Raw genomic sequence first — 24,000 nt, 5'->3', positions numbered from 1 at the left:
TCGTGTTTTCCTCCTCCAGGCCAGGAAGTACCTAATGCCGACTCCAAATAAGATGCTGTCCCCACCCTCAGGGGCTTCCAGGAGCACAGCCCCGCCACCAGTGGCTCCCCCGCAGCTGTCTCGTCAGGTCCCAAGCAGGCTCCAAGCCCCTGCGGCTCAACCAACCAGACCTCCTTGTGCACAACAGCAGCCTGACACACTCTGATGGGCCCTCTGGGGAAGACAGGCATGGAGAGGAGACAGCAACCACCCTCCCAGTGTAGGAGGGACTATACAAGGAGGTGCAGCAAAGTAGGTGGGGGCCATGGGAGAGGCGCCGTCAGGCCGTCCAAGCCCAGAGAACACCCGGCTGAGGCTGGCGACCAGACCTCTCCGCTCCCACTGCCGTGCCACCCTGGACCAGGCCGCCAGCCGCGTCTACCTGCAGTCACTGCCGCAGTGTCCCCGCCAGTCTCGGCGCTGGTCTCCACACCTCTTCACGCCACAACCCCTGCTTATGGCCTCTGCTCCAACAGTGCCCACGATTGTGGTCTCGGTGCCTCACAAGGGTTTTTCACTCTACGCTTCGGATCTGCACACTTTACTGTCCAGACATCACATCTCAGAAACTACAGTCAAGCCGCCGGTGCAAGAATCTCATTAGCAGAGGCCACATAAAACTGTTTGCTCTGAAATCTGTTTTCCCGAACATTAATGTTTGAAAGCAATCTACAAGTAACCAACCTTCAGGACAAGATATTTGCTTGTGGGTAACAACAAATTCCACAGCCTAAAACACAGAGGACAAGGAGTTCCCTGGTGCCCTAGTGGTTAGGATTCTGGACTTTCGCTGCCATGGTCCAGATCCAGTTTCTGATTAATCCCCTGGGTTAGGTTCCTGAGATCCTGCAAGCCACGCGGTACAAACAACAACAAAATGATTATTTAAAAAATTACTGAAAACAAAATAATTCTGTACTTAGAAAATGTTTCTTCACTCTCCTCGGGAAGCAGCTGGCTGCTGTCCCCTAATTCTCACTCTTCCATCATCTTCACATCTCAACTTAATCATTGCTCCTCCTAGGGGAGTCCCCTGGGCCCCAGGCCATGCCAAGGGCACCAACAGCATTCTCTACCTCTTCCCATCATATCACTCCCTTCCTGGCGATCATTTCAGAAGAATTTTCTGACCTGGGCCAGCAATTAATAGAAAAACTCAATTAAAGCAATGTTTGCGTACATGAGACATACATACTCTACACTCCTCATGAGATGGAAACACAGACACACACATCTTTTCTCTGAGTGTGGGTTTGCTGATCAGGTTTCCTGACTTGTCTATCTGCTAAATTTTCTTTCTTTGAGGCAGAAGAGGGGGCCTTCCATGGTGGTCCAGTGGTTAAGAATCCACCCTGCAATGCTGGGGACTCAGGGTCGATCCCTGGTCAGGGAACTAAGACCCCACATTGCCTCGGAGCAACTCCGCCCACGTGCCACAACTCCTGAGCCTGCGCACCACAACTAAAGCATCTGTGCACTGCAGTGAAAGACCCCGCGTAACTCAACTGAGACCCGATGTGGTCTAATAAATAAATATTGTTTTAAATTAAAAAAATAAAAGTCAGCTTTCTAAAAAAAAGGCATCTGCAAAGAAACCTGATTGTGAAATCCTTCTGCATTTTTAGGAACTGTTTACAGCTGTCTTGTCCACATCTATTTTTGACAGAAATGCCATCTGAATGATTCTGAAGTGGTCAAGTAGTATTTACAGAAAGAAATACTTTCCCTCTCTGCTTGTTCTGAGGTCCGACAAAGGACTTCAGAGCTCAGATTGTGCAGCTGAGTGGAACAGCTGGGTCCAAACCTCAGAGCAGTAACTTCTTAGCTGTGTGACCTTGGGTAAGCTACTTAACCGCTCTGTGCCTGTTCCCCGGTTGTAAAACTGGGGTTTCGGCTATCACCACTGCTTCGTTTTCATGTAATGTTAAGTGCAATTATGTAATTATAATAACAACTACAGCTGCCACAAAACAGGTTGGGGAACAAATAGCTGACTCTTGATAAGCATCCAACTAAGCTGATGGAGCGGAAGCCCGAGGGTGTGCGTAGACCCCGGCAGGCCAAGGGCATTAGTCAGTGTGTTTTACGGAAGAAAATGCGAGGCAGCAGGTGAGCCGGGGTCAGTGAGGCCAGGAGAGGTAAGAAGGACTTCACGGAACCCACCCACCACCTCCTCCATCCCCGGCTGCACGTGAGAATCACCTGGCGAGCTTTACCAAGCACAGGGTTCTAACACACCCAGAGGAGGGGCCTGGGTACAGGCCTTCAGAAATGCTACCACATGCCTCTAACAAGCCCCAGAATGGAACCCCCGGGAGGGCAGAGCCCGCCTCTCTTGCTCACAACTGGACACAAGGTGCCAGCACAGTTCCTGGCCACCGTGGACACTTGACTCCTGTCTTTAAGGAGGGATGGCGGCCACTAGGTTCCACGCACCAGGGCACAGGCCCCACTCCTGCTTCCCGGCTGCTCCATCACACCAGGGGTGGGAACCCACAAGAAACAGTTGAGGCAGGCCTGAGCGACAAAGATACCAAGGGAGGAGTCAGGCCTCCGCAGGAAGCCGGGGCCTCGCTGGTGATAAGCACCCCCATGCTGGTTCCAGGCGGTGCCAGCGGGAGCTGTGGTTAATCATCTACCCGGTGCCATGGACAGCAAACAGCCATGGGTGGCGCCCCAGCCCTGGGGCCTCCTGAGCAGGTCCTTTCAGTGGACACAGGTGAGGGGGACAGGTGGCCTGCGGCAAGGGCCCTGGAGCCATTCTCTTCCCACCGACTCCAATTCTGATTTGTCTCAGCCAGGACACTTCAGCCCACACGCCCTGAGCAGCCCTCCAAAACAGCATCGCAAGAGGGCAGAACACAGCAGAGGGGGTAAGTGTGAAAGGCTGAAAGGGAATGTGGTTGCTCGGCAACAGGCCCTAGGCCACCTTTGTCTGCTCTGGTGACAGCAGGCAGGTCTGGTCAGGGCCAGCCATCAGGGCGACCCCTTTTCCTCCCAAAAGTTGCTTCTCTGAGTCGGGGCAGAGCTCTGGTCTCCTGGCAGTGTCTTCAGCTCGGTCCCTGCAAAGCGTGGCTCTGGAGGATTCCCCTGATCCACCCTCTCTTAGGACACAAGACCGAGAGCAGCAGACCCGGGTAATGGCGCCTTCCTTCTCCGCCTTTACTCCCTTCAATTGGCTACTGGCTCGCAGCCTGCCCGTCTCAGCTGTGTTTCAAGATGATTAGTTGGTCCTGCCTCTAAGGAAGCCGGCTGAGCTCCCAGCTTGAGTCCGTCCACTCCTTGGCTCCAGTGAGGACCTCTTAAAATGCTCCCCAGATGTTCGCAACTGAGGCAGAAAAACTGGGAAGGGTCTACATCAGTGCTTGTCACTTATTTTTTGGCCGTGTCACGTGGCGTGCAGGGATCAAACCTGTGCCCCCTGCACTGGGGTTAGGATTAGAGTCTTAACCACTGGGCCCCCAGGGAAGCCCCTACAGCAGTGCTTTGCAGGTTCTGGCTGAGCAGGCCTCAGGGATGGGAGAGAAAGTCCCTGATCACAGCAGGGCTGTTTAGGAGAGGCCTGGGGAAGGCAGAGCGCACTGGACCACCCCCACCCCTGCCCTTGATGCCAGGCCCTGCTTTCACTTTTGCGGAGGAGGAAAGCCCATCCGTTGCCTCCTGGAGGCACTGAGCCCCAAGACCCAGTGTCCCTTCAGTGCCCACTAACTGCAGAGATTGCTGCTGTTCTGAGATGGCACCAGAGGATGGAGTTAGGGGAGTAGGCAGTAGCACATGGGGAGGGCTGTGGAGAAGCCCCGGCATTCAGGGCCTCTGTCCCCGCCTTTCCAGATTCAAATGGACAGAATGCTATCGAAATACTCCTGGAAGATGGAGTTCTGGGAGAATCCCTGGGACCAGGGGGGCCTGGCAGTGATCATCCTGTTCTTCACCACGGTCCTGTCTCTCGTCTTGTTTGCTATTATCTTTGGTTTCCTCCCCATGAACAAAACGACCAACCAGAAGGAAGAGTCGTGACCTGACTTTCTGCCGGGCAAGGGGGCCATTCTCAAAACACTATGGACTCTTTCTTCAAAGCTCTTTAACAGTCTGGAATTAAACATTTTTCATATGATTATCTGATAAATGCCTGTCTTCCCCACTGGTTCAAGTACCAAAAAGCAGGGACTGGGTCTCTTTCTGTTCCCCATTGTACCCCTTTTCCGGTGTGCCTTGCCCAGAGTCAGTACCAGTCAGTGTTTGCTGATGGAACAAATGAATGAATAAAGAAATGAGCAAAGGAACGGATACACAGAGGGATGCCTGAACTGTCGGCTCTCTGAGCCTGGAGACCTTGGGAGACGACACAGCCCAGTATAACCTAGGCCTAAACCAAAGCAGTTCTTCCTATCTCAGGGTGCAGAGGCCTCTGGGCCAGAGGTTACTTTCAACCTAATTACTATTCCTTTTTACACTCAAAGGTAAATTTGGCCATGTCATCAGTAATCAAATGCATTTCATGGTCACGCTCAGAGAAAGCAGCTACACACCGAGAAGAGAGGAAGCCGGCTGGATGCCCCACACTGGCCTTCATATGACCTGCATGTCTTTTCTCTGGTCCCAGAGATGCCCAGGTATCCCTTACAGAGCCCCCCAGCCCCCATGCACCCCGACCCTACAATGCAGCCTTTGTAGACATGTCCCCGCCTCTGCTGACGCCACCATGCTGGCCTGTCCCTTGCTGCCAGGTGCCCTCCCTTCGCAAACAGCTGCTTCGGTGTCAACCTCAAACCAGGCTATTCTTAGAAAAGGGGCAAATGTCTGGTGGAGAAGGGGCTTTGCCTTTGTGCTATGTACCATCTGTTCAATAAAGAAACATTCTTTCATTCAAAGAGCAATTTCAAATCTACCCACACCAGCCATGCTGACTCCATCCCAGGGCCTGGAAGTCCTGGCATCAGACATCCTCACATGCAACAAGAGAGACAGAAGAGATAAGGTGGCTTACAGGGCAACAGGAGGCCCCCCAGTGCTCGGCCCCTGACACATTAAGAGGCCCCAGCTCCCTGGGCTGAGATAGAAGGCAGAGGCCCCTGGGAGGACCTGGCCTCTTGTGTGGTGAGCTGCTGCAGCCTAGAGGTGGCAGAGCTAAGCCTCCGGACAGCCTTACAGAGACTCAGACTCATCCCCAACAAGAACCTAGCCAGGGCGCTTTCCAGAACAGGGGACTCTGATACCCAGCAAGGACACAGAGCCCTTTCAGGACAAGCGCTTCACTCAAGAAGCCAGAGGAGGCCTAATTTAGCAGTTCATAGTATGAGTGCCTACAAAGGGCTCTGGTCACAGGGGCTGTGGGCAAGGGTCCTGACCACCTCTGCTGGGCATGGTCTCGCGAGGCCAAATGAGAGATGGCCGCTTGGAGAAGGGAACAGCTTCAACCCAGGGGCTACCAACTCATCAGTGAAGAGGAGGGGGTGAGAGTCAAAACATACAGCCCAAGTAAGAGCCTCTCTGGTCTCCAGAGGAAACCCTCAAACCTCTGCTGGACACGAGTACCGTGCACTTAATCAGCTCCGTGCTTCCCGAATCTAGTCCGGCAAAAACCAAGGTGGCGTGTGTGTATGAAAACGTGCACGTCCCTGACAATCGGGAGACGGGGATTATCATCTGTCCTACTGTGAGCTTCATGACCATGACCTCTCTGGTCCACTCGATGTCTGAAGCCGTAAGTTCTGCATCTATCTTACAGGTTGTCCAATGAGATCTAACCAATGAGAGCAGAGGAATCAAAGACCTTTCTTGAGCCAAGCGCTATACAAATGCCAGGGCTCCCAGCCTGTCTCGAATGCTCCCAGACGTCCCTCATACAGTGTGCCCACAGCTGCTCGTGCCCAGTGCCCACCCTGAGCAGCTATCAGGCTCTTTCATAGCCCCCTCCAGCAGCAGATGCGGATCAAACAGATACGTGGTTTCCAAAGTGGGCAGGCTGCTGTTATGTTAGAAATATGATATCTCTCCAAGCACAATACCGCACCCTCCGCCCCTAAGAGATAAGCTGAGCCACATGTTTCTGTTTGGGTCTGGGAAGAGACTGACTACCCTACAAGTGAAGCCAGTGGTCCAGCTCCGTGGCATGTGACAACCACAACGCCAGTGGTGCAGAACTGGTCACATCTCTTGGAACTGAGTCATTCACGGGGCCAGCCACTCCAGAAGTGGGTAGAGTGGGATGGGTGGGTGACCACCCAAAATCCGCAATGAATCCTCACAGGGCCAGAGTTTCTGAGGCCCTACATGGAAAAGTGCAGGGCCTCAGAAACTCCTTCCGAGGAGTACCACCTTCTATGCTCCCTGACAGGAAACATCCCACACGATGGCCCTCAGCAGGCAGGGGTCCCTTGCTGGCCCAGGAGCTGCCCTGCATGAGCTGGTTAACGCATGGTGACGGGGGAGGGAAAGGTCTCAACACTTGGCTCCACACACGAGATACGTCACTCACCCTGACTCTTCGCAGAAGGCCACCAGGGCATCAAAGGCCAAGACTGCAGCTTTATCAGATGCTTTGTTCCCTCTCTTTTCCTGGAGACAAGAAACAACTATTCAGCAAAAGTCTTACATAGTTGGACGACCACATAGCCCAACAAATGATGAGACAGAAAAACAGCAAAGGACACTAATTAAGACATTCATGAAACAGCCTCCTCCACACCTGACCATGCATCACCTGAGCAGCTTTTGGAAAATAGAAATTCCCCAAAGTACCAGCTCTAGTCAGGTCCCAGGTCACTTTTTTAAAGCAATTTCAGGTGACTCAGTTCCAGAAATAGGCTACCTAGCTTAAAGTGTACCTACATATACCTACGGAGAAGACAACGGCACCCCACTCCAGTACTCTTGCCTGGAAAATCCCATGGATGGAGGAGCCTGGTAGGCTGCAGTCCATGGGGTCACTAAGAGTCGGACACGACTAAGCGACTTCACTTTCACTTCTCACTTTCATGCATTGGAGAAGGAAATGGCAACCCACTCCAGTGTTCTTGCCTGGAGAATCCCAGGGATGGGAGAGCCTGGTGGGCTGCCGTCTATGGGGTCGCACCGAGTCGGACACGACTGAAGCGACTTCGCAGTAGCAGCAGCATGTATGTATGTATATACACTCTTTATCTTTTTTTGGCATGTGTGATCTTAATTCCTAGACAAAGGATCAAACCTCACCCCTTGCAGTGGAAGCACAGAGTCGTAACCACTGGACCAAAATCTTAACCATCGGACCATCAGGGAATTCCCTACCTGTATTTTAAAATTTAAATAGATATTGCTAGATTGCTTCCCTCCTCAAAAGACTGTAACACTGCATTTTTCTCCTGGCAAAGTGTAGACACTCCTTCCTACACGTGCCCACTAGCAACAGGGTTTGAGCTCTTTTCCACGTGTGTCAGATTTTATTTAATTTTTACTTCCTTGACTACGACCAGATTTGAACATCTTTGGATATATCATTTGATGAGTTTTTCTGGGAATTTTTGTTTCGTATCCTTTATTTTTTCTTGTCAGTTGGGGAAAGCTCTCTATTTACTGCCCACTTTAACCTCTGGTTTACCTTTTACGTTAAATATTTTTCCAGGTCTATTATTTATCTATTGCCTCTCTTGATGGTATCTTCACCACACAGAATTTTTCCATAGGTTTAGGATTTATAGAAACTTAAGATTATTTATGTATCCAAATATTTGGTTTTTTGAAAAGATAGCTTCGTGGGTTTTTACTTTACATTACAGAAGTATCTTCACTGGATCTCCAGCCCCAGGTGACACACAGGACTAACCTTAATCCTTTTGCTTTGGGCCACACAGTTTTTGGGATCTTAGTTCCTTGAGCAGGGATTGAACCCGGGGCCACGGCAGTGAAAGCACCAAGTCCTAACCAGTAGACCACCAAGGCAGGCTTGATCCTGACTACAGAAAATAACACGCACACAACAGACTGTACGAAGATACACTAAGTATAAAGAAAAAAGTCTAACCTTGTTACAAGCTATCTACCAACAACACCCCATGCGCCCCCTTGTACTTTCGAGCCTCTGGAGCACCCCTCCAGATTACAGAAGCTCCATCTGGGTTCAGAAATACGCTGTGTGAAATGGTGGAGCGGTGGGTTCGGACAGGAAGGGGGCTCCTACTGTCCAGGACTCACCTGGAGTTTTGCAACTTCCTTCCTGATCAGGAAGCTGACTTGGTCACGGTCGCTCCTGGAGTAGTAGAGGCGGCACCAGGAAGGCTTTCCATCTCTGCCCGCCCGGCCAGACTCCTGGTAGTACCCAGCCATAGACTTGGCAATATTCCAGTGGGCAACAAACCTAGGATCCAGGGGACAACCAGCATGAGATGTGGGGGGAAGGCTGAGGGGAGGAGAGACTCTGGGATGGCTGAGCAGGGCCCTTCACAGGTACCAGGAGCGGGGAGGCTGGCAGGGAGAGACGGGACCCCAGGGTAACAAGGCTAGGACACCTGCAGCCCGCCAGCAGGCCTCCCTGCCATGGAGCAGCCCATAGGAAAAGTGGCAGACTTAAATAAGATCAGGACACTTACGAGCTGGATAAGTCCTCTACAACATCTTTGAAGAGCAAAAAAGATAACATTTACTAAATACCTACTATGAGCCAGTGTACATGTTTGTCTTGTTTAATCATTACAGTCATCACCATGTGAGCTGGCCTCATTTTATAGGCAATAAACTTGGGATTCAGAAAAGTAAATTCATACTAGGAGATGGTAGAGCTAGGATTTGCGTCTAGGGGTGTCTGATTCCAAAGCTGGCCCCTAACAAGACACAGCTGACCCAAGGTTCAAGCCCTGATTCCAAAGTCCACGTTCTCTCAAGTGCAGTTCATGGTCTAATTCCTACGCTGATCAAGGCAGGGTCACTGTGAGGCTTAATGAGACCAAACGTGCAAAAGTGCTCTGTAAGTCACACAAGGCATTACTGTTGGTATTAATCCGAGCAAAGGACTTGGGGCTGTAGCCCAAAATATCTCCAGAAGGTCAAGAGTGGCTGGAGGTAAAAGACACCCCTACAGTGGCCAGTGTGGGGCTAGGAGGCTGGGACGCACCCATCTCTGCTGGACTGTCCAGTAAGCAGCAAGAAGGGGCGACAGTAACAGGATCTTTGCCTTTGCCTTCCCACAGGGAGTGGTTTTAAGATACTTCCTTCCACTCTCTCACAAGCTCCAGTTGCTAAGATGAGAGTGAGTAGGGCTGTGTTAAAGGGTGAGCCTGAGGGTGGGCTGTGCTTCTCTGCCACCAGGGGGCAGACCACACAAGGACTGTCAGCGTCTGGACTACGGACTTGGGACGCTGTCCTGGGGCCTCCATTCCCCGCTCCCTCCCCCCGGCCCCCGACCCTAGAAGGACACACAGTCCTGGTCCTCCAGGCAGAGCACCAGGTGGCCCGCCCCACCCTGAGCCAGGGCCCGAATGGTGGAGTCAGACAAGAACCAGAACTCACCTGACATTGGCTTTGTCCACTCCCATTCCAAAACTAATGGTCGCCACAATTACAGGGACCTTCTCCTCCATCCACTCGTTCTGCACCAGTGTTCTTTCAGGAGCCTTCAGCCCTAGAACAGAGAAGGTGAGGAAGGGAACTCACATCTCTCGTGGGTTTCCCCTGGGGCCTACCGGCACACACACTGTGAATCCATCACCCACCAGGTGTATGACCTTGGGTCAGGCACTTAAGCCACCGAGCCTGAGCCAGTCAACATAAAGACCCTGGCCTGTGCGTGGCAAAGGTTCTCTCATAAATGTGAGAGCCAGGATTCAAACCCAAGTCCAGGGATTTCCCTGGTGGTGCAGGGAAGATTCCGTGCTTCCAATGCAGGGGGCCTGAGTTTGATCCTGGTCAGGAACTAGATCCCCCATGCCACAACTAAGAGTTCGCATGCCACAAGGAAGTGCCACGGCTAACCCCCAGTGCAGCCAAATGAATATTACAAAAAGCAACCCCCAAACACCCATGTCTTCATTGGCCTCCAGAGCCTGTGCTCTTGCCACAACACCAATTCCTGGACTAAAAAAACTCATCACCTGCTGCTGGGTGGGCACAGGGTGACGACAAGAATTCAGGAGGTCCTTTTACATCTCATTCATGTCTAGGCACCTTTTTGTGGATTTAAGTGAATCATTTTAGCTCTGCCTGGGTATCTGGAACTAGATGATGGACCATCTGATCAGCCAGGATTCTTAAGGAATAAGAGACTGGCCAAAAGGCTTCTCCGAGTGAGGAGAGCCACGGAGCCCAGGCGCCCCTTACCTGCGTGGTACGCCTTGGCGTTCACACCCCTGTAACTGAGCTCTGTGGCCAGCTGTTCACAGGCCTCTCTGGTTCTGCAGTAGATGATGCCACAGCCGGACAACTGAATTTGGAGACACAGGGAGAAAACAAGCATTGGGAAAACAAAACACTCAGCCCATCATGCTGTGGCCGCTTCAAAAGTGGCTCTTTCAGCCTCACAGTCTCCTCTGAGGCAGACCACCTAGCACAGCCCTGCCACTTTCTAACAAGGCGGGACCACACTGGCTCAGAACTCAACCTTTCCAACCTTTCTGCCTCCTCCCCTCAAGCCCTGGATAGGTCTGTAAAGGAGGAGGAGTCCAGGAACCCCAGTAGGTGAAACAATGCCAGGAAACCAAAACGCTTGTGTGCGAGTTTTAAGAAGCTACAGCTGGGGCTTCCACCGTAAGGAGCACAGGTTCACGCCCTACTCAGGGAACTAAGATCCTACATGCCATACAGTGCTGCTGCTGCTAAGTTGCTTCAGTCATGTCCGACTCTGGGCGACCCCATAGACGGCAGTCCACCAGGCTCCCCCATCCCTGGGATTCTCCAGGCAAGAACACTGGAGTGGGTTGCCATTTCCTTCTCCAATGCGTGAAAGTGAAGTCGCTCCGTCATGTCTGACTCTTCGCGACCCCATGGACTGCAGCCTACCAGGCTCCTCCGTCCATGGGATTTTCCAGGCAAGAGTACTGGAGTGGGCTGCCATCGCCTTCTCTGCCACACAGTGCAGCCCCTCAAAAAGAGAAGCTACAGCTAGTCCTGGCTAAGAAAGCTGGAAAAAACCAAAGTTTTTAGAAACGAGAATCTATCTCTATGCTGTGGCTAGCACCCCACTGGCCCTTCAACCCCTGACTTCGGTGCCCTCACCCCTTTATCAGCCTTCTGTCCAAGAGCCTTAAGGCAGAAGTCCCTCAGATTCCCATAAGGATCAGGAAGCAGTTCCTTGAATTGCACGTCATAGAAGAGGTTGGCCCGGAAGCAGGGAGTCTTGAAGGTAGCAACTGGCTGCTTCAGGTGCAGGGCAGCAAACACGTCCTCTCGGACCTGCGGGGTAGCCGTGGCGGTCAGAGCCACACACGGGGCGTCTGCCAGGCGGGAGCGCAGGGCTCCCAAACGCAAGTAGTCAGGGCGGAAGTCATGCCCCCACTGGGAAACACAGTGAGCTTCATCCACCACCAGGTAGGAGAGCAGGTGGCGGGACACCAGGGAGTTCAGGGTGGGCTGGAAGGAGGTGGAGGCTGCCATCTCCGGCGTGATGTACAGAAGCTTGGTCTGGGGCTTTTCCTGCTCCAGGTCGGAGAGCAGCTCCTTCCTCTCCTGCACTGACAGCTTTGAGTTCAGGGAACTCACTCGGACCTTCAGAGCCAGCAAGTGGTCCACCTGGTCCTGAAGGCACAAGAGGGAGAAGCCCAGACAGACAGTAAGTGGCCCTCAGGACTCAGAGGTAAATGTCGCAGCGACTCCCTGAGGGTAGTTCACAGGCATAAATTGTCCTCCTCCCACCCTCCAACGTGTCTTCTCTTTGCATAAAAGAGGTACAGAAGAGGAAGTCCTGGAAGTGTGGAGCTAGACAGACATGGCTTTAATCCCAGCTCAATTACCACATGCTCTTCAGCTGGTCCTTGAACTTTCAACTAACTCATTTTCTTTCTCTTTACTAAAAAAAGAGTAAAACTACCTAATAGGATTGTTGCAAGGATTAAATGAACTTTTATGCCTCAGAGGCAAGTTAACACCCTGAAGGCACTTAGTACAAAGCCTGAGACTAGGGCACACTCACGAAGCATGGTCACTGTTGTTCTCTGCCTTGCCTGCTCTCTTTCTCCTTTTCTTCATGGGGGATGGCTCTTACCCACACAGCCACACTTCCTCATTTCTGATTCTACCAGCCCAGCTGCAGGCTTTAAATATAGCCAGAAGTACAGTTAACAACATCCCAGCAAGTTTCTCATCTGTTTTTCTGTCTCACAGCTGTGTGCCCACCAGAAGCACGCAGAACATACCAGGGCTTCCCCCATATCAATTTACCGCTCTACCCATCTGCACCTTCTAGAACATCAACAGTGCACGTGTATACATATGAGAATGTATGTGTACATACACATACAGTTCCATGTTCCTCCAGAAAAAAAGTTACAAAGGAAGGTAAGAACCTCAGGCCATCAAAACAGAGAGGACTCAATCATTACCCACCAGAGTGATATGCACTAGTGGAGAGCCCCACATTTAGGCAATTCAGAAACCCAATACAGAGGGACAAAGACAAATCAAAGAAAAGCAAGAGACCAGCAAAAGAAGTAAAACTTCTAGCTACTAAAAAAAAAAAAGTCCCCTAAACTTTCTGGGCTGCCATCTTCATTCCCCTGAGCCTCACCTGAATCAAAGCAATGAGAGGAGAGACCACGATGGTGATGCCTTTAGCCAACAGAGCAGGGAGCTGATAGCAGAGGGACTTTCCTGCCCCAGTGGGCATGCACACAAAGACATCCTTATCACCTGCAAAAGACAAGGGGGCAACATCTCAGTGCTCCTGCCTTTTGTATATTCCCCTCATCCAGGCTGCTGATAATTAAAGGATAATGTAAGAAAAACCTCTAGCAGAGTGTCTGGCACATGGAAGGGTCTCAATATAATTGCAATTCCCTTCCCATCCTTTCTAGGAAAAGGGGAGCGATCCAGGGAGATTCAGCAATGCAAGCCAATCATTTCCAGAAGTGGTAACTACTACACGGGTAAGGAGTCAGAGTCTGCTGGGACATGGATGGCTGAACCGAATCAGGCAGAGCTGAATGAGGATTCAACGAAAGCGGAATTCTTCTGGATGGATGAGCTTCTCTGCGTAGACACGGATACAACATCACTTAGAGGGATTTTGTTTATAAATATTACCGTGTCACTGACATTACATTCCTGCTCCCCTCTTGACAACCTCCGTCTGTCAACACAGCTCCGGTTTATAATGTTATTACTCCTTCCCTACTTGGGACCCAAGCCACTCTATCTTCAGCAAAGAAATTACCTGGAAGATGACTGCCTTAAGACTATTCCTGCCAACCACACCCCCCCCACACACACACACTGCTGTCTACACCAAACAAAAGAGAATGGAAATGTATAGTGTTTTCAAAGACAACCTTAGCCCTGACTGTGAATTGTCAGAATCAGAACAGTTGGGTGGTTCTGCCGATAAAACTGTAAGTTTAGGGTGACATGTCTATATCTCCAAAACCAAATATACCCAAGGGTGGGGAGGTAGGAAGGGTCAGAAGGAAAGTGCTCTGCAGGGAATTCCCTGGTGGTCCAGTGGCTAAGAGTCTGTGCTCCCGATACAGGGGGGCTGGGTTCGATCCCTGGTCAGGGAACTGGTTCCCATGTGCCACAACTAAGACTCTATGCAGCCAAATAAATAAAAATAAATATTTTTTTTTTAAAAAGGAAAGTGCTCTGCAGCAGCACAAATGTAAACACAGATAGTTTGGCAATGTTACCTTTCACTACAGCCATGATCGCCTTCTCCTGCAAAGGCGTCTTAAAAGAGTCAAACCCAAAGACCTTTTTCAACGTGCTCCGGACTCGACGCTCAGGGTCAAAAGGAGAGGAAGGGTGGGTACTCATCTTTACCAACAGTGGCCAAAGGTTAAGGCAAAGGTGATGATCATTGGTTGCAACTAGAAACCTCTGTTCTGCTTTTAAAAGACTGCTTACTTTTCTCTATGAGTATAAATTTGCTTTATTATACTCAAACAATGCACAATTTTCAAGTAATATAGATCCAGGTGAAGAGCCTGGAGCAATACATTCTTGAGTAATTAACATCTCTATTTTTATGCTCAGTGAAAATAAAATCTTCGAACTATTCCAGGCCACGGTACAGCGCAGAGCTAGAAATCAGATCACGAGAAGAAACATAAATGTCTTAGGAACAGTTTGGAGAAGATGAAATTTTTTTCCCTAAGATCCACCCTCTTCTCCATAAGCACTGCCACTGACAACCATTCTTCCCCCGGGACCTGACCTGACCCCTTCTTCCCACCACCCTCTCCCCCACCCCCCGGAGGACAGCCCTCCCCTTTTCCTCTACTCAGCCCCAGATCCGCTCTTTTCTCCCTTCCCCAGCCAAAGCCTCCCTCTCTTAACCCCAAGATATCAGAGCCGGCCGTGGGCTCCGAGAAGCGAAGGGCTCTTGTCGGGCCGCTGATGCCTGCTGGCTCGGGAACTACTCGAAGACCCCCATACGCCTCAGGTAACTGAAAAACCAAACTGCTGGAAAAGCAGTGTCAGGTAAATCCCACAGAAGCTTGTGTCCGTCGCGCAGTGATGACGTTCTGCAAGCGTTGGCATGAGGGGCGGAGCCAAGCGCTGAAAGAGCCGTTTTGATTGGTTCTCGGTCTGGAAGGGGCGCGGGGTCTCCTGGGATCCGGAAGAAGTCGCCTTTCTGCGCGGAAGTCGGCTCTTCGGAGTCATAGAAGTGAGCCACGCCGGGGCTGTGGAAATAAGATGGCGGGGAAGAAGAATGTTCTGTCGTCTCTGGCAGTTTACGATGAAGATTCAGAGGCCGAGTCTGATGGAGAGGCTGGAGTTGAAACGGCAGGCAGCGCGGCTGGTGAGGCCCGAGAAGGGAAGTGGAAAGGGAGAATCAGGTTACTGCTCCACTAGCCGGCGGGAGGGAAAGAGATGGTCCCAAGTATCGGGCCCCAGAGCCCTAAAGGGCACTCAGGGTCCTGGGCTAGACCGAGCGTTGTATGCTCTGTAGCACGAATGGACCGTCTCCTTCCGTTGATTGGATTATCCTTCCGTAATTTACTGAAAGTCTCCGTGCTGGGCCGAAGGATGGACAAAGGGGAGAGAGGATCCAAGGCTACTGAACCACTACCTGTTTTCTCCGGGCTTGTTTGTGGGGAAGAGCGAACCTTTTAATTAATAATATGCCCTAGACATATCCTGGAGCTTTGTACCTCCGGTCTCCACCGCGAGAGAGTCTTAATTCAGTAGATCTGGGGAAGGACCTGAGCATTTGTGATCCTTCCAAGGCTTCTTGGCGATTCCGTTAGTTTGTGAGTTGTTTAAAGCCCATCAGTGTTTTGTTACCGTACTCACGTTGAGAATAACAGTAGTAAGAAGTGGGAACAGATTTATATGGGAGTGAAGAGAGGCAGCAAGTTACCCAACATATTTGAGCCTTTGTTTCCTCATCGGGAAGTGATGGAGGGGCTTGGACTGTTAGCTTCTCAGTGCAAGTGGTCTTGGCCTGTCTGGAAGTTCTCTGCTGGTTTCCCAGTAATTTGCATTGTTTGGCGGGGGTGGAGGGGGTGGGGGGGGATTGTTGTTTTTGTTTTAAACATAGAAAAAGATTTTGTTTCTCAAGTAGATATGATTGGGAACCTCTCAAGGCACCCGTGTTTTAAGGTCCAGTTCCTAGGGGAGGACTCACAAAAATGATGATGACAGAGTCCTTGTCTTGTATGGGAAGACTAGTTCATTGGTGCCTATTATACAAAGTAGACATAGGCAGATCAAAAGAGGGGCTTAAACAACGCGATATAACGGTTCAGAGAAAAGTATGCTTCAGTTGGCATAGGTGGATTGGAAGCATTAAAAATGAAATTTAATATTACTTGGCTTTCTTTCCTGTTCTTTTAATGAATTCATACACTAAATTTTGTAGTCTTCCCCAAAACAGAATCTGGGCCAGTGGTCACTTACATGAGATTTAGGTTTTCCTTGTCTCTTAAGAGATAGTCCTGGCTACTCAGATTACTCAAATGTTTTTCTCCATTCTTTTCCCAATTCATCTTATTTTTCTCTTCTGTTTAAGACGAGAAAGGCGGATTGGTATCCAAAGCCTATGGAGATGATGACTTTTCTCGCCTTGCGGGTGATGAAGATGGTTATGAAGAGGAGGAGGATGAGAACAGCAAACCTTCGGTAGGTAAATCTATTCCCAAATCCACAGCTGCTCAAAGCATCATTTCGTTTGTCAGAAACTTTCTGACCTGTACCAACAGTGTTCCATTTCCCCCTCCCCCCCTTTTTTTGGTGTGTTTAGTATCAGTTGAGAAAATTGGATTGGATATCTGTAGTTCTCTTTGAAAATCTAATTTTTTCACCTGAACCATTTTGTATTAACCTTTGTATTGAAACTTGGGGGCAACAGTAGTGGACAGTTTTGTTTACCCCAGATATCAATAGGTGTTTTATGTTGGTTTTCCCTGTTTAGATAATTTATTCCATTTGAAACAGTGCATTCATCCCAACTGATGTATCGTTTATATCTGCAGTCAATTCTGTATTATTTGTAATCTTGGTTGGGGCTCATTCAGATCTTTCAGTTTATTAAAAAGACTGGGAAGTACCGTTATTTGTGATTCGGTATTTATTAAATCCTTTCTTGATGTTCTAGTTGGCACTTTTTATCAGAGTGTTCTTGATCATCAAATCTTGCTTAAAGTTTAGTATGTGCTGACTAGCAAAGAAAAGAGAACTTGCATCTTAATTTAACCAGAAAGACTTTAGATACACTGTCACCTAAAATTTAAAAGTTTGGAGAACTTAAGTCTAGAGAAAAACAAGGATTCAGACTGGTGCTTAACACAGACATACAAACTTGTATCTCAATATAAAATCTGGTTGGTTAGCAACAGCTTTAATTAAAACATCTAATAAATTGGTGATGGACAGGGAAGCCTGGCATCTGCTGTCCATGGGGTCACAAAGAGCCGGACATGACTGAGCGACTGAACTGAATGTTCTGTATTATTTGTTTGAAAATGTTATGCATTGCTACATAAACGTTAGAGTTAAAATGCTTTACAAATTAAACAAAAATGCGTTTTGTATATCTGTTCTTTTGGAAGATATTTTTATCCCTTGAGGTATCCCCTCCCCCATTATTGCTAATAATTCAGAATTGACTAAAATTGTTTAGAAAAGCTTTGTAAGTTGTTTCATTTTCCTGACTGTTCTTAAGTGAGCACATACTGGCTTAACATCCAGTAACTATTTCCTTCAGCAAATTTGCATGATGTGTGTTTTTGAGATGTTCTGCATTTACTTTGCATAGAATTTTCACCATATTTAAGCTTTATTTCACATTTTGGTAAAATCCTCGAATCCAGTCCCAACATAGACATTCTAAAATGTGACTATATCTAGCTGAGCTACATCTCTGATTGTTTAGCCTGATGGGTTTCATTCGCAGCAGATTGTATTTAAAAGCTGTGGCTCTCTTGACACCTTGCAGAACAATTCAGTCTCAAAACCATCAGGCTAGTTGAAGTCTCTCGGGTGGTGGTTATATTCACATCTTGTGTGCTCTTTCATATGGGGAGGGGGGCATTTAGAGTGATTGAAAACAGCAGTTTCAAATGAAACTTTCCATTGGATGTGAAATTACAGCTCCTGTGCATTGGGGTGTACTCATGGTGGAACAGAACACAGGAGACAGCTGCCTGACAGGGTAGCTGATCTTTGAACTTCATTGGGTTTCAGTGAAATGGTGGACTAGCTTGTGTGAGGCTGGGGCACGCATTGGAAAATGTCATGCCCACATGATGCTCCGTGTCAGGCAGGCCATTTGGATAAGGAACAAGGCTGCCTAGAATGGGTTAGTTCTCCAAAAGCCTGTATGGAGCGGGGTCCCCTCAGCTGGGTCCCAGGACAGTCCTGCCTTTCCCAGATCACTTGCCCTGGTCATTTTATACCTGCCTTCCTACTGTTCATGCTGTTGTGCAGATGTTGCTGGGTTGACGTGCTCGGGTATAGCATTGGGGTGAAGGGTCATGGCACTCAGGGAGGTGAATGCTGTCACGGGAGCTCGAAGTCTGATGTCTTTGTGTACATGAAAGGCAAAGAAGGGAAAAAAGATTTCTGTACTATGAAATCATGTGTATTTCATTGGCAACTCCATGCCTGCTTTATCCTGTGGGGCCTGATCTTCTTTTCTCAAGTATATTGCAACCTTTCTCCATTTTTGTGTGTGTAGTCTTTAATCTCAGGCATTTTCATTGATATAGACCATGGCCCTGCTGGAGTAAGGACTTTGAGCGGCTGATGTTCTGTTTTTCCTACCCAGAACATCTCTTTTTCCCCTCCTCTTTCTCTGGAGCCTGGGTCATGTGGTGGGGGAGGGATTCTTGGTGGGACGCGCCAGGCTGGGCACGTTTGCTCCGTACCCTAGTTGTGCATGTGAGAACCTGGCCCGCTCCTTTAAGCTTAATCCTCTAAATTCTTTGTCTTGTAGGAAGATGACGATTCAGAGACTGAAAAACCTGAGGCTGATGACCCAAAGGTATTTGGTGTTGGCTGTGGTGGGGTGGCTGGATATGAACAAGGCACTTTTGACGTCACGGCTCAGTTCATGTGTCTGGTTCCAGATCTGTCCCACTAACATGCGTGTGACCAGTGTAATTTGGGGGTGGGTGGCGTGGGGATCAACCCAGCTTTAAGAGAGCTGGAGACCACCCTGGACTGTCTTGAGGCAGCTTAATTTGCAGCCCCCTACCTGTTCTCTAAATCCAGGTGGGCTTTGTGCCCCTGCAGGTGGGTTGGGTGTAGGAATGTTTTTAGAATCAGGAAACCACAAGGGCTGCCTCGTGCACTGTGGGTTCTCTTTAGTTGTCCAGACATGAAGAAGGGCCATAGAGGGCCAGACAGAATGAGACCTCCTCCAGCTACTGGGGATGTTGAGCCGAAGCCTTGTTTCTCCAAGCTAGTGCCCTCCCACTCTCCAGTAAACCATACAGAATGGTTTGTTTTGAGACAGCATGGTCATTTCTTATTTTTCATCCCAGTAGCAGCTAGGAGTAATTCACACATCTTCGACCCCATTGTGATAAAGGTTAAGACACATACACACAGCCCACCCCCATCCCCCATGTTAGGGAGCCCTTGGAAATCAGCACAAAACCCAGCCTTCAGGGTGACCCAACGCAGTTCTCGTGGAGGGTGAGCATCGGAACCAGACTGAGCTCCACCAGCTTAGACGTCCTCTGGTCCCCAGTGGCCAGCAGAGGCCCCGGGGGTGGGGCAGAAAGACGGAGTCCTCGTGGCATCGCCAAGGACTAGAAGCGGTCCCCCAGCATGAGTTCTGCGTGTCCCTGCCCTTCGTCCTGCCCCAGCTCCCTCCTCTGCCCAAGCTGGCGTCACACTGTCGTCCAGGTCTCAGTCTCCACCTCCAACCCCCCACCCCTCCCTCTTCTGGAACTTTTCTGTCACATTTAAGTTTTATTTCGGTCAATATTTAACAGTGCTTTTGCTTTTCAAACTGTTACTTTTGCATATTTCTGCCTTAAGTGTGTGACGTTTCTAGTCTTAGGATGTGTCACCGCAGATGTCATTTATTTAGTTAGCAAATGAGTTGATGTCCTAACTCTCTTTTCCACTAGATGGCCCTCCTCCCTACGTTGGCTTTTTAAGATCTGCTTTTAATTATAGCACTTTTCAAAAGTTTTTTTTTAATTGGAGAATAATTGTTTTACAGTGTTGTGTTACTTTATGCAGTACAACATTGTGAATCAGCTATAAGTATACATATATCCCCTCCCTCTTGAACCTCCCACCCACCCCCCAATTTGGTTTCTTTACACAGTCAAAAGCAAGAATCCCAAAGAACTTCTGTTCATTTTGGTTTTATCTTTTGAGGTTTTAAATATATTTTTTTAATTTTAAAATAACATACCTATTACATACTAACATAAATAACATTTTTATGAGAAATTATCACCAAAAAAAAGAACAAAACATGGTATTATTTTACAAGTCTCCTTAATGTCTAATGTCTAGTTGAATAGACAGCTATTAATAGGTTCTTATAGCTGCTCCTGTGTTCGGTCTGTTGCATTATGGTGTTTTGGTTGAAGAATTTGAGGAAACTCTGGCTTGCGACAGGCAGGTCATTGGAAAAGAGTATTCTGGTAGCCCTACAAGTCCCTGTGGGTGTCCTCTGACGCGTCATCAAAACGCAGCAGACGGTAGCTTCCTAAAGGTTGGTTGCGACCGGAATGTGAATCCTTATCAATGAACTGTTCGTTCTCCGCTTCGTTAAAATCCTTGGGTCTCTCCCACTGTCAATGCCTCTTTTTCTCCTACTTGGTATCACATCATCAGACACTGGTGATTTGGACGGTGTCGGCTCACTGCATTATGTGGGCCCCCTAAGTGTTGACACATTTTGTTCTACGGTGTCCAAAAAAATGCTTATTTGTTAACAACATTACTGATCTCATCAGACGAATCAATAAATATCAGAAAGCGGTCGTGCTCACAGTGGGAAGTAGGTATTTTCTCAGATTCTCATCTTTGCTAGAGAATTTGAATCTTATCGCCAGTAAATAACCATGAGTGACAGATTTAGTCTTTAAGAAAATGCCTGCCAACTTCGTAAGTCTGAATAACTAGTTTGTCAGTTACTTTTTCAAGCAAAAATGATGCTCCATGAAGAAAGCAGCTTGTTCAGCTTGTAACCCAGTCACACAAAATGTTAAAAAAAAAAAAAAAGAACTCAGACAAGTCAAAGATCAAGGTTAATCATTTTTAATGCTTCACCAGGGATGTTCCTAAGTGAAATTGACTTTTTTTTTTAAACCGAGATTTAACTACTGCTAAATCTGTGCCGCTTCAATTTATTCTAAAGGGCCAACAAGTTACATTGTTACTTCTGTAAACGTAATAGTGAAAGTGAAGTTGCTCAGTCATGTCAGACTCTTTGTGACCCCATGGACTGTAGCCTACCAGGCGCCTCCATCCAAGGGATTTTCCAGGCAAGAATACTGGAGTGGGTTGCCATTTCCTTCTCCAGGAGATCTTCCTGACCCAGGCATTGAACCCGGGTCTCCTGCATTGTAGGCAGACACTTTACCATCTGAGCCACCAGGGAAGTCCTGTAACAGTGAAAAGGGCAAATATATATCTTACTCAGTATTATACAAAGGAGTTTTGACCCTGTAGACCCCCAGGGGTCCACAGATCAACTTTGAGAACCACTGTTTTTCAAAACCAAAAATCTTGGGTGGGTAATGTTAGTTAACTGATAGCTGCTTTCTTTGCCCTCTGCATGTCCATTGGCTGCTAGCCTCATGGGGGTCTTGAGCCATGTTGAGGGCAGCAGAGCATCCCAAGGATGATAAACCTGCATCATCAAATCTGCCTCGTCTGTTTCATGAGGATTAACGAAATGTAACAGACACTTAGCTTTCAGTCGTTAGTTGTGACGACCAGCGCCCCCTTGGCTCGCTTCCCAGGCCGGCCACACGTGACACTGGGCTTGTTTTGGGATTTTGGAAGCCGCATTTTAAACTGGAGTGTGCTCTGAGGAGAGCAGAGGTGAGGGGACTTAAAATGACGTCAAGTGGAGAAACTTAAGGAGCTGGGAGAGGAAAGACCAGGGCATCGCTGGAAGTTCTGTCTGTTTGAGGGCAGGGAGGTGGCAGCCCCATGTGGAACTCAAGGAATGCAGAGAGCTGCAGGGAAGATGTTTGCCTTCACATAATGAAGTCAAGTGGGCCTTAGGAAGCATCACGGCGAACAAAGCTAGTGGAGGTGATAGAATTCCAGGTGGGCTATTTCAGATCCTAAAAGATGATGCTGTGAAAGTGCTACACTCAATATGCCAGCAAATTTGGAAAACTCAGCAGTGGCCACAGGACTGGAAAAGGTCAGTTTTCATTCCAATCCCAAAGAAAGGCAGTGCCAAAGGATGCTCAAACTACTGCACAATTGCACTCATCTCACACGTTAGTAAAGTAATGATCAAAATTCTCCAAGCCAGGCTTCAGCAATACGTGAACCGTGAACTTCCAAGTATTCAAGCTGGATTTAGAAAAGGCAGAGGAACAGAGATCAAATTGCCAACATCTGCTGGATCATCGAAAAAGCAAGAGTTCTAGAAAAACATCTGCTTTATTGACTGTGCCAAAGCCTTTGACTGTATGGATCACAATAAACTGTGGAAAATTCTGAAAGAGATGGGAATACCAGACCACCTGACCTGCCTTTTGAGAAATCTGTATGCAGGTCAGGAAGCAACAGTTAAAACTGGACATGAAACAGCAGACTGGTTCCAAATTGGGAAAGGAGTACGTCAAGGCTGTATATTGTCACCCTGCTTATTTAACTTATATGCAGAGTACATCATGAGAAATGCTGTACTGAATAAAGCACAAGCTGGATTTAAGATTGCCGGGAGAAATATCAATAATCTCAGATACGCAGATGACTCCACCCTTATGGCAGAAAGCCAAGAACTAAAGAGCCTCTTGATGAAAGAGGAGAGTGAAAAAGTTGGCTTAAAACTGAGCATTCAGAAAACTAAGATCATGGCATCTGGCCCATTACTTCATGGCAAATAGATGGGGAAACAGTGACAGACTTTATTTTTCGGGGCTCCAGAATCACTGCAGATGGTGACTGCAGCCATGAAATTAAAAGACACTTGCTCCTTGGAAGAAAAGTCATGACCAACCTAGACAGCATATTAAAAAGCAGAGACATTACTTTGTCGACAAAGGTTCATCTAGTCAAAGCTATGGTTTTTTCAGTAGTCATGTGTGGATGTGAGAGTTGGACCATAAAGAAAGCTGAGCACTGAAGAATTGATGTTTTTGAACTGTGGTGTCAGAGAAGACTCTTGAGAGTTCCTTGGACTGCAGGGAGATCCAACCACTTCATCCTAAAGGTAATCAGTCCTGAATATTCATTGGAAGGACTGATGCTGAAGCTGATGTGAAGAACTCACTCATTTGAAGACCATGATGCTGGGAAAGATTGAAGGCCGGAGGAGAGGGGGACGACAGAGGATGAGATGGTTGGATGGCATCACTGACTCAGTGGACATGAATTTGAGTAAACTCCTGGAGTTGGAGATGAACAAGGAGGCCTGGCATGCTGCAGTCCATGGAGTCGCAAAGAGTCAGACACGACTGAGTGACTGAACTGAACAAAGAACTGCCCGTCTTCTCAGGCCAAAAGTGGGTCAAGCTGCTTCAGGAGGTAGTGAACTCTGTTTCTGGGCCTTTTATGAAACCGCTAGTCTTTTAGAACCAATGTTCTAAGAGAAATATGAGGGTTGGAGTTGGAGTAAACCCCCAAGGTGCTTCTTTGGAAAGGACTTGGCATTGTGGATAAGCAAAGTTGTGTATTTTCCAACTTTATTATCTGTTAATTTTGGGGAGTACAAAAGTAGAATACAGAGACTGGAAACGGCCCTCATTTTTATCCCGCTGATGTTTGGGGTTACCTATGAGTACTGCTGCTGCTAAGTCGCTTCAGTCGTGTCTGACTCTGTGCAACCCCATAGACAGCAGCCCACCAGGCTCCCCCGTCCCTGGGATTCTCTAGGCAAGAACACTGGAGTGGGTTGCCATTTCCTTCTCCAATGCATGAAAGTGAAAAGTGAAAGTGAAGTCGTGTCCGACTCTTAGCAACCCCATGGACTGCAGCCCACCAGGCTCCTCCGTTCATGGGATTTTCCAGGCAAGAGTACTGGAGTGGGGTGCCATTGCCTTCCCTGACCTATGAGTGCAGAGTCCCATATTTGGGAGTTTGAGGAAGAAATGAGAACTCCAGGTCCCCACTGCCCCCACCCCCCTACTCCCCCCACATAGGAAGCCTGTGTTCCTGATTCCATCAGCCCAGGGTGGCAGGGATTGG

General features: G+C 48.6%; 3 protein-coding genes across 13 annotated transcripts in view; 2 read left to right on the top strand and 1 right to left on the bottom strand.

Moving 5' to 3' along the window:
• Positions 1–14,662, bottom strand: part of RECQL5 (RecQ like helicase 5) — a 29,933-nt gene extending 15,271 nt beyond the window's left edge. Inside the window, exons 1-8 of one of the 4 annotated variants that reach the window (XM_005221208.5) lie at positions 14,504–14,662; positions 13,845–13,982; positions 12,731–12,852; positions 11,224–11,742; positions 10,330–10,432; positions 9,523–9,634; positions 8,212–8,374; positions 6,518–6,597 (exon numbers count right to left, since the gene is read on the bottom strand). In XM_005221208.5, coding sequence (XP_005221265.1) covers positions 6,518–6,597; positions 8,212–8,374; positions 9,523–9,634; positions 10,330–10,432; positions 11,224–11,742; positions 12,731–12,852; positions 13,845–13,971 — 1,226 coding nt within the window. In that variant the 5' untranslated portion in view covers positions 13,972–13,982; positions 14,504–14,662. The other 3 variants (XM_059877954.1, NM_001192326.1, XM_015458968.3) reach the window with 3 other exon arrangements.
• Positions 2,669–4,165, top strand: ERLN (endoregulin). Of its 4 annotated transcripts, none has more exons than XM_010816502.4 (4): positions 2,669–2,758; positions 2,837–2,912; positions 3,149–3,176; positions 3,871–4,165. In XM_010816502.4, the coding sequence occupies exons 1-4, from the start codon at positions 2,704–2,706 to the stop codon at positions 4,054–4,056; spliced, it is 345 nt and encodes a 114-aa protein (XP_010814804.1). In that variant the 5' UTR covers positions 2,669–2,703; the 3' UTR covers positions 4,057–4,165.
• Positions 14,663–14,807: 145 nt separating the features above from the next.
• Positions 14,808–24,000, top strand: part of SAP30BP (SAP30 binding protein) — a 34,090-nt gene continuing 24,897 nt past the window's right edge. For 2 of the 5 annotated variants that reach the window (XM_005221211.5, XM_015458969.3), the window contains exons 1-3: positions 14,816–14,959; positions 16,172–16,281; positions 18,596–18,643. In XM_005221211.5, coding sequence (XP_005221268.1) covers positions 14,854–14,959; positions 16,172–16,281; positions 18,596–18,643 — 264 coding nt within the window. In that variant the 5' untranslated portion in view covers positions 14,816–14,853. 5 annotated transcript variants of the gene reach the window in all.

This window comes from Bos taurus, chromosome 19 (genome assembly GCF_002263795.3).
Source record: "Bos taurus isolate L1 Dominette 01449 registration number 42190680 breed Hereford chromosome 19, ARS-UCD2.0, whole genome shotgun sequence".
Classification (NCBI taxonomy): domain Eukaryota; kingdom Metazoa; phylum Chordata; class Mammalia; order Artiodactyla; family Bovidae; genus Bos; species Bos taurus.
This window is presented reverse-complemented; position numbering and strand designations above follow the sequence as displayed.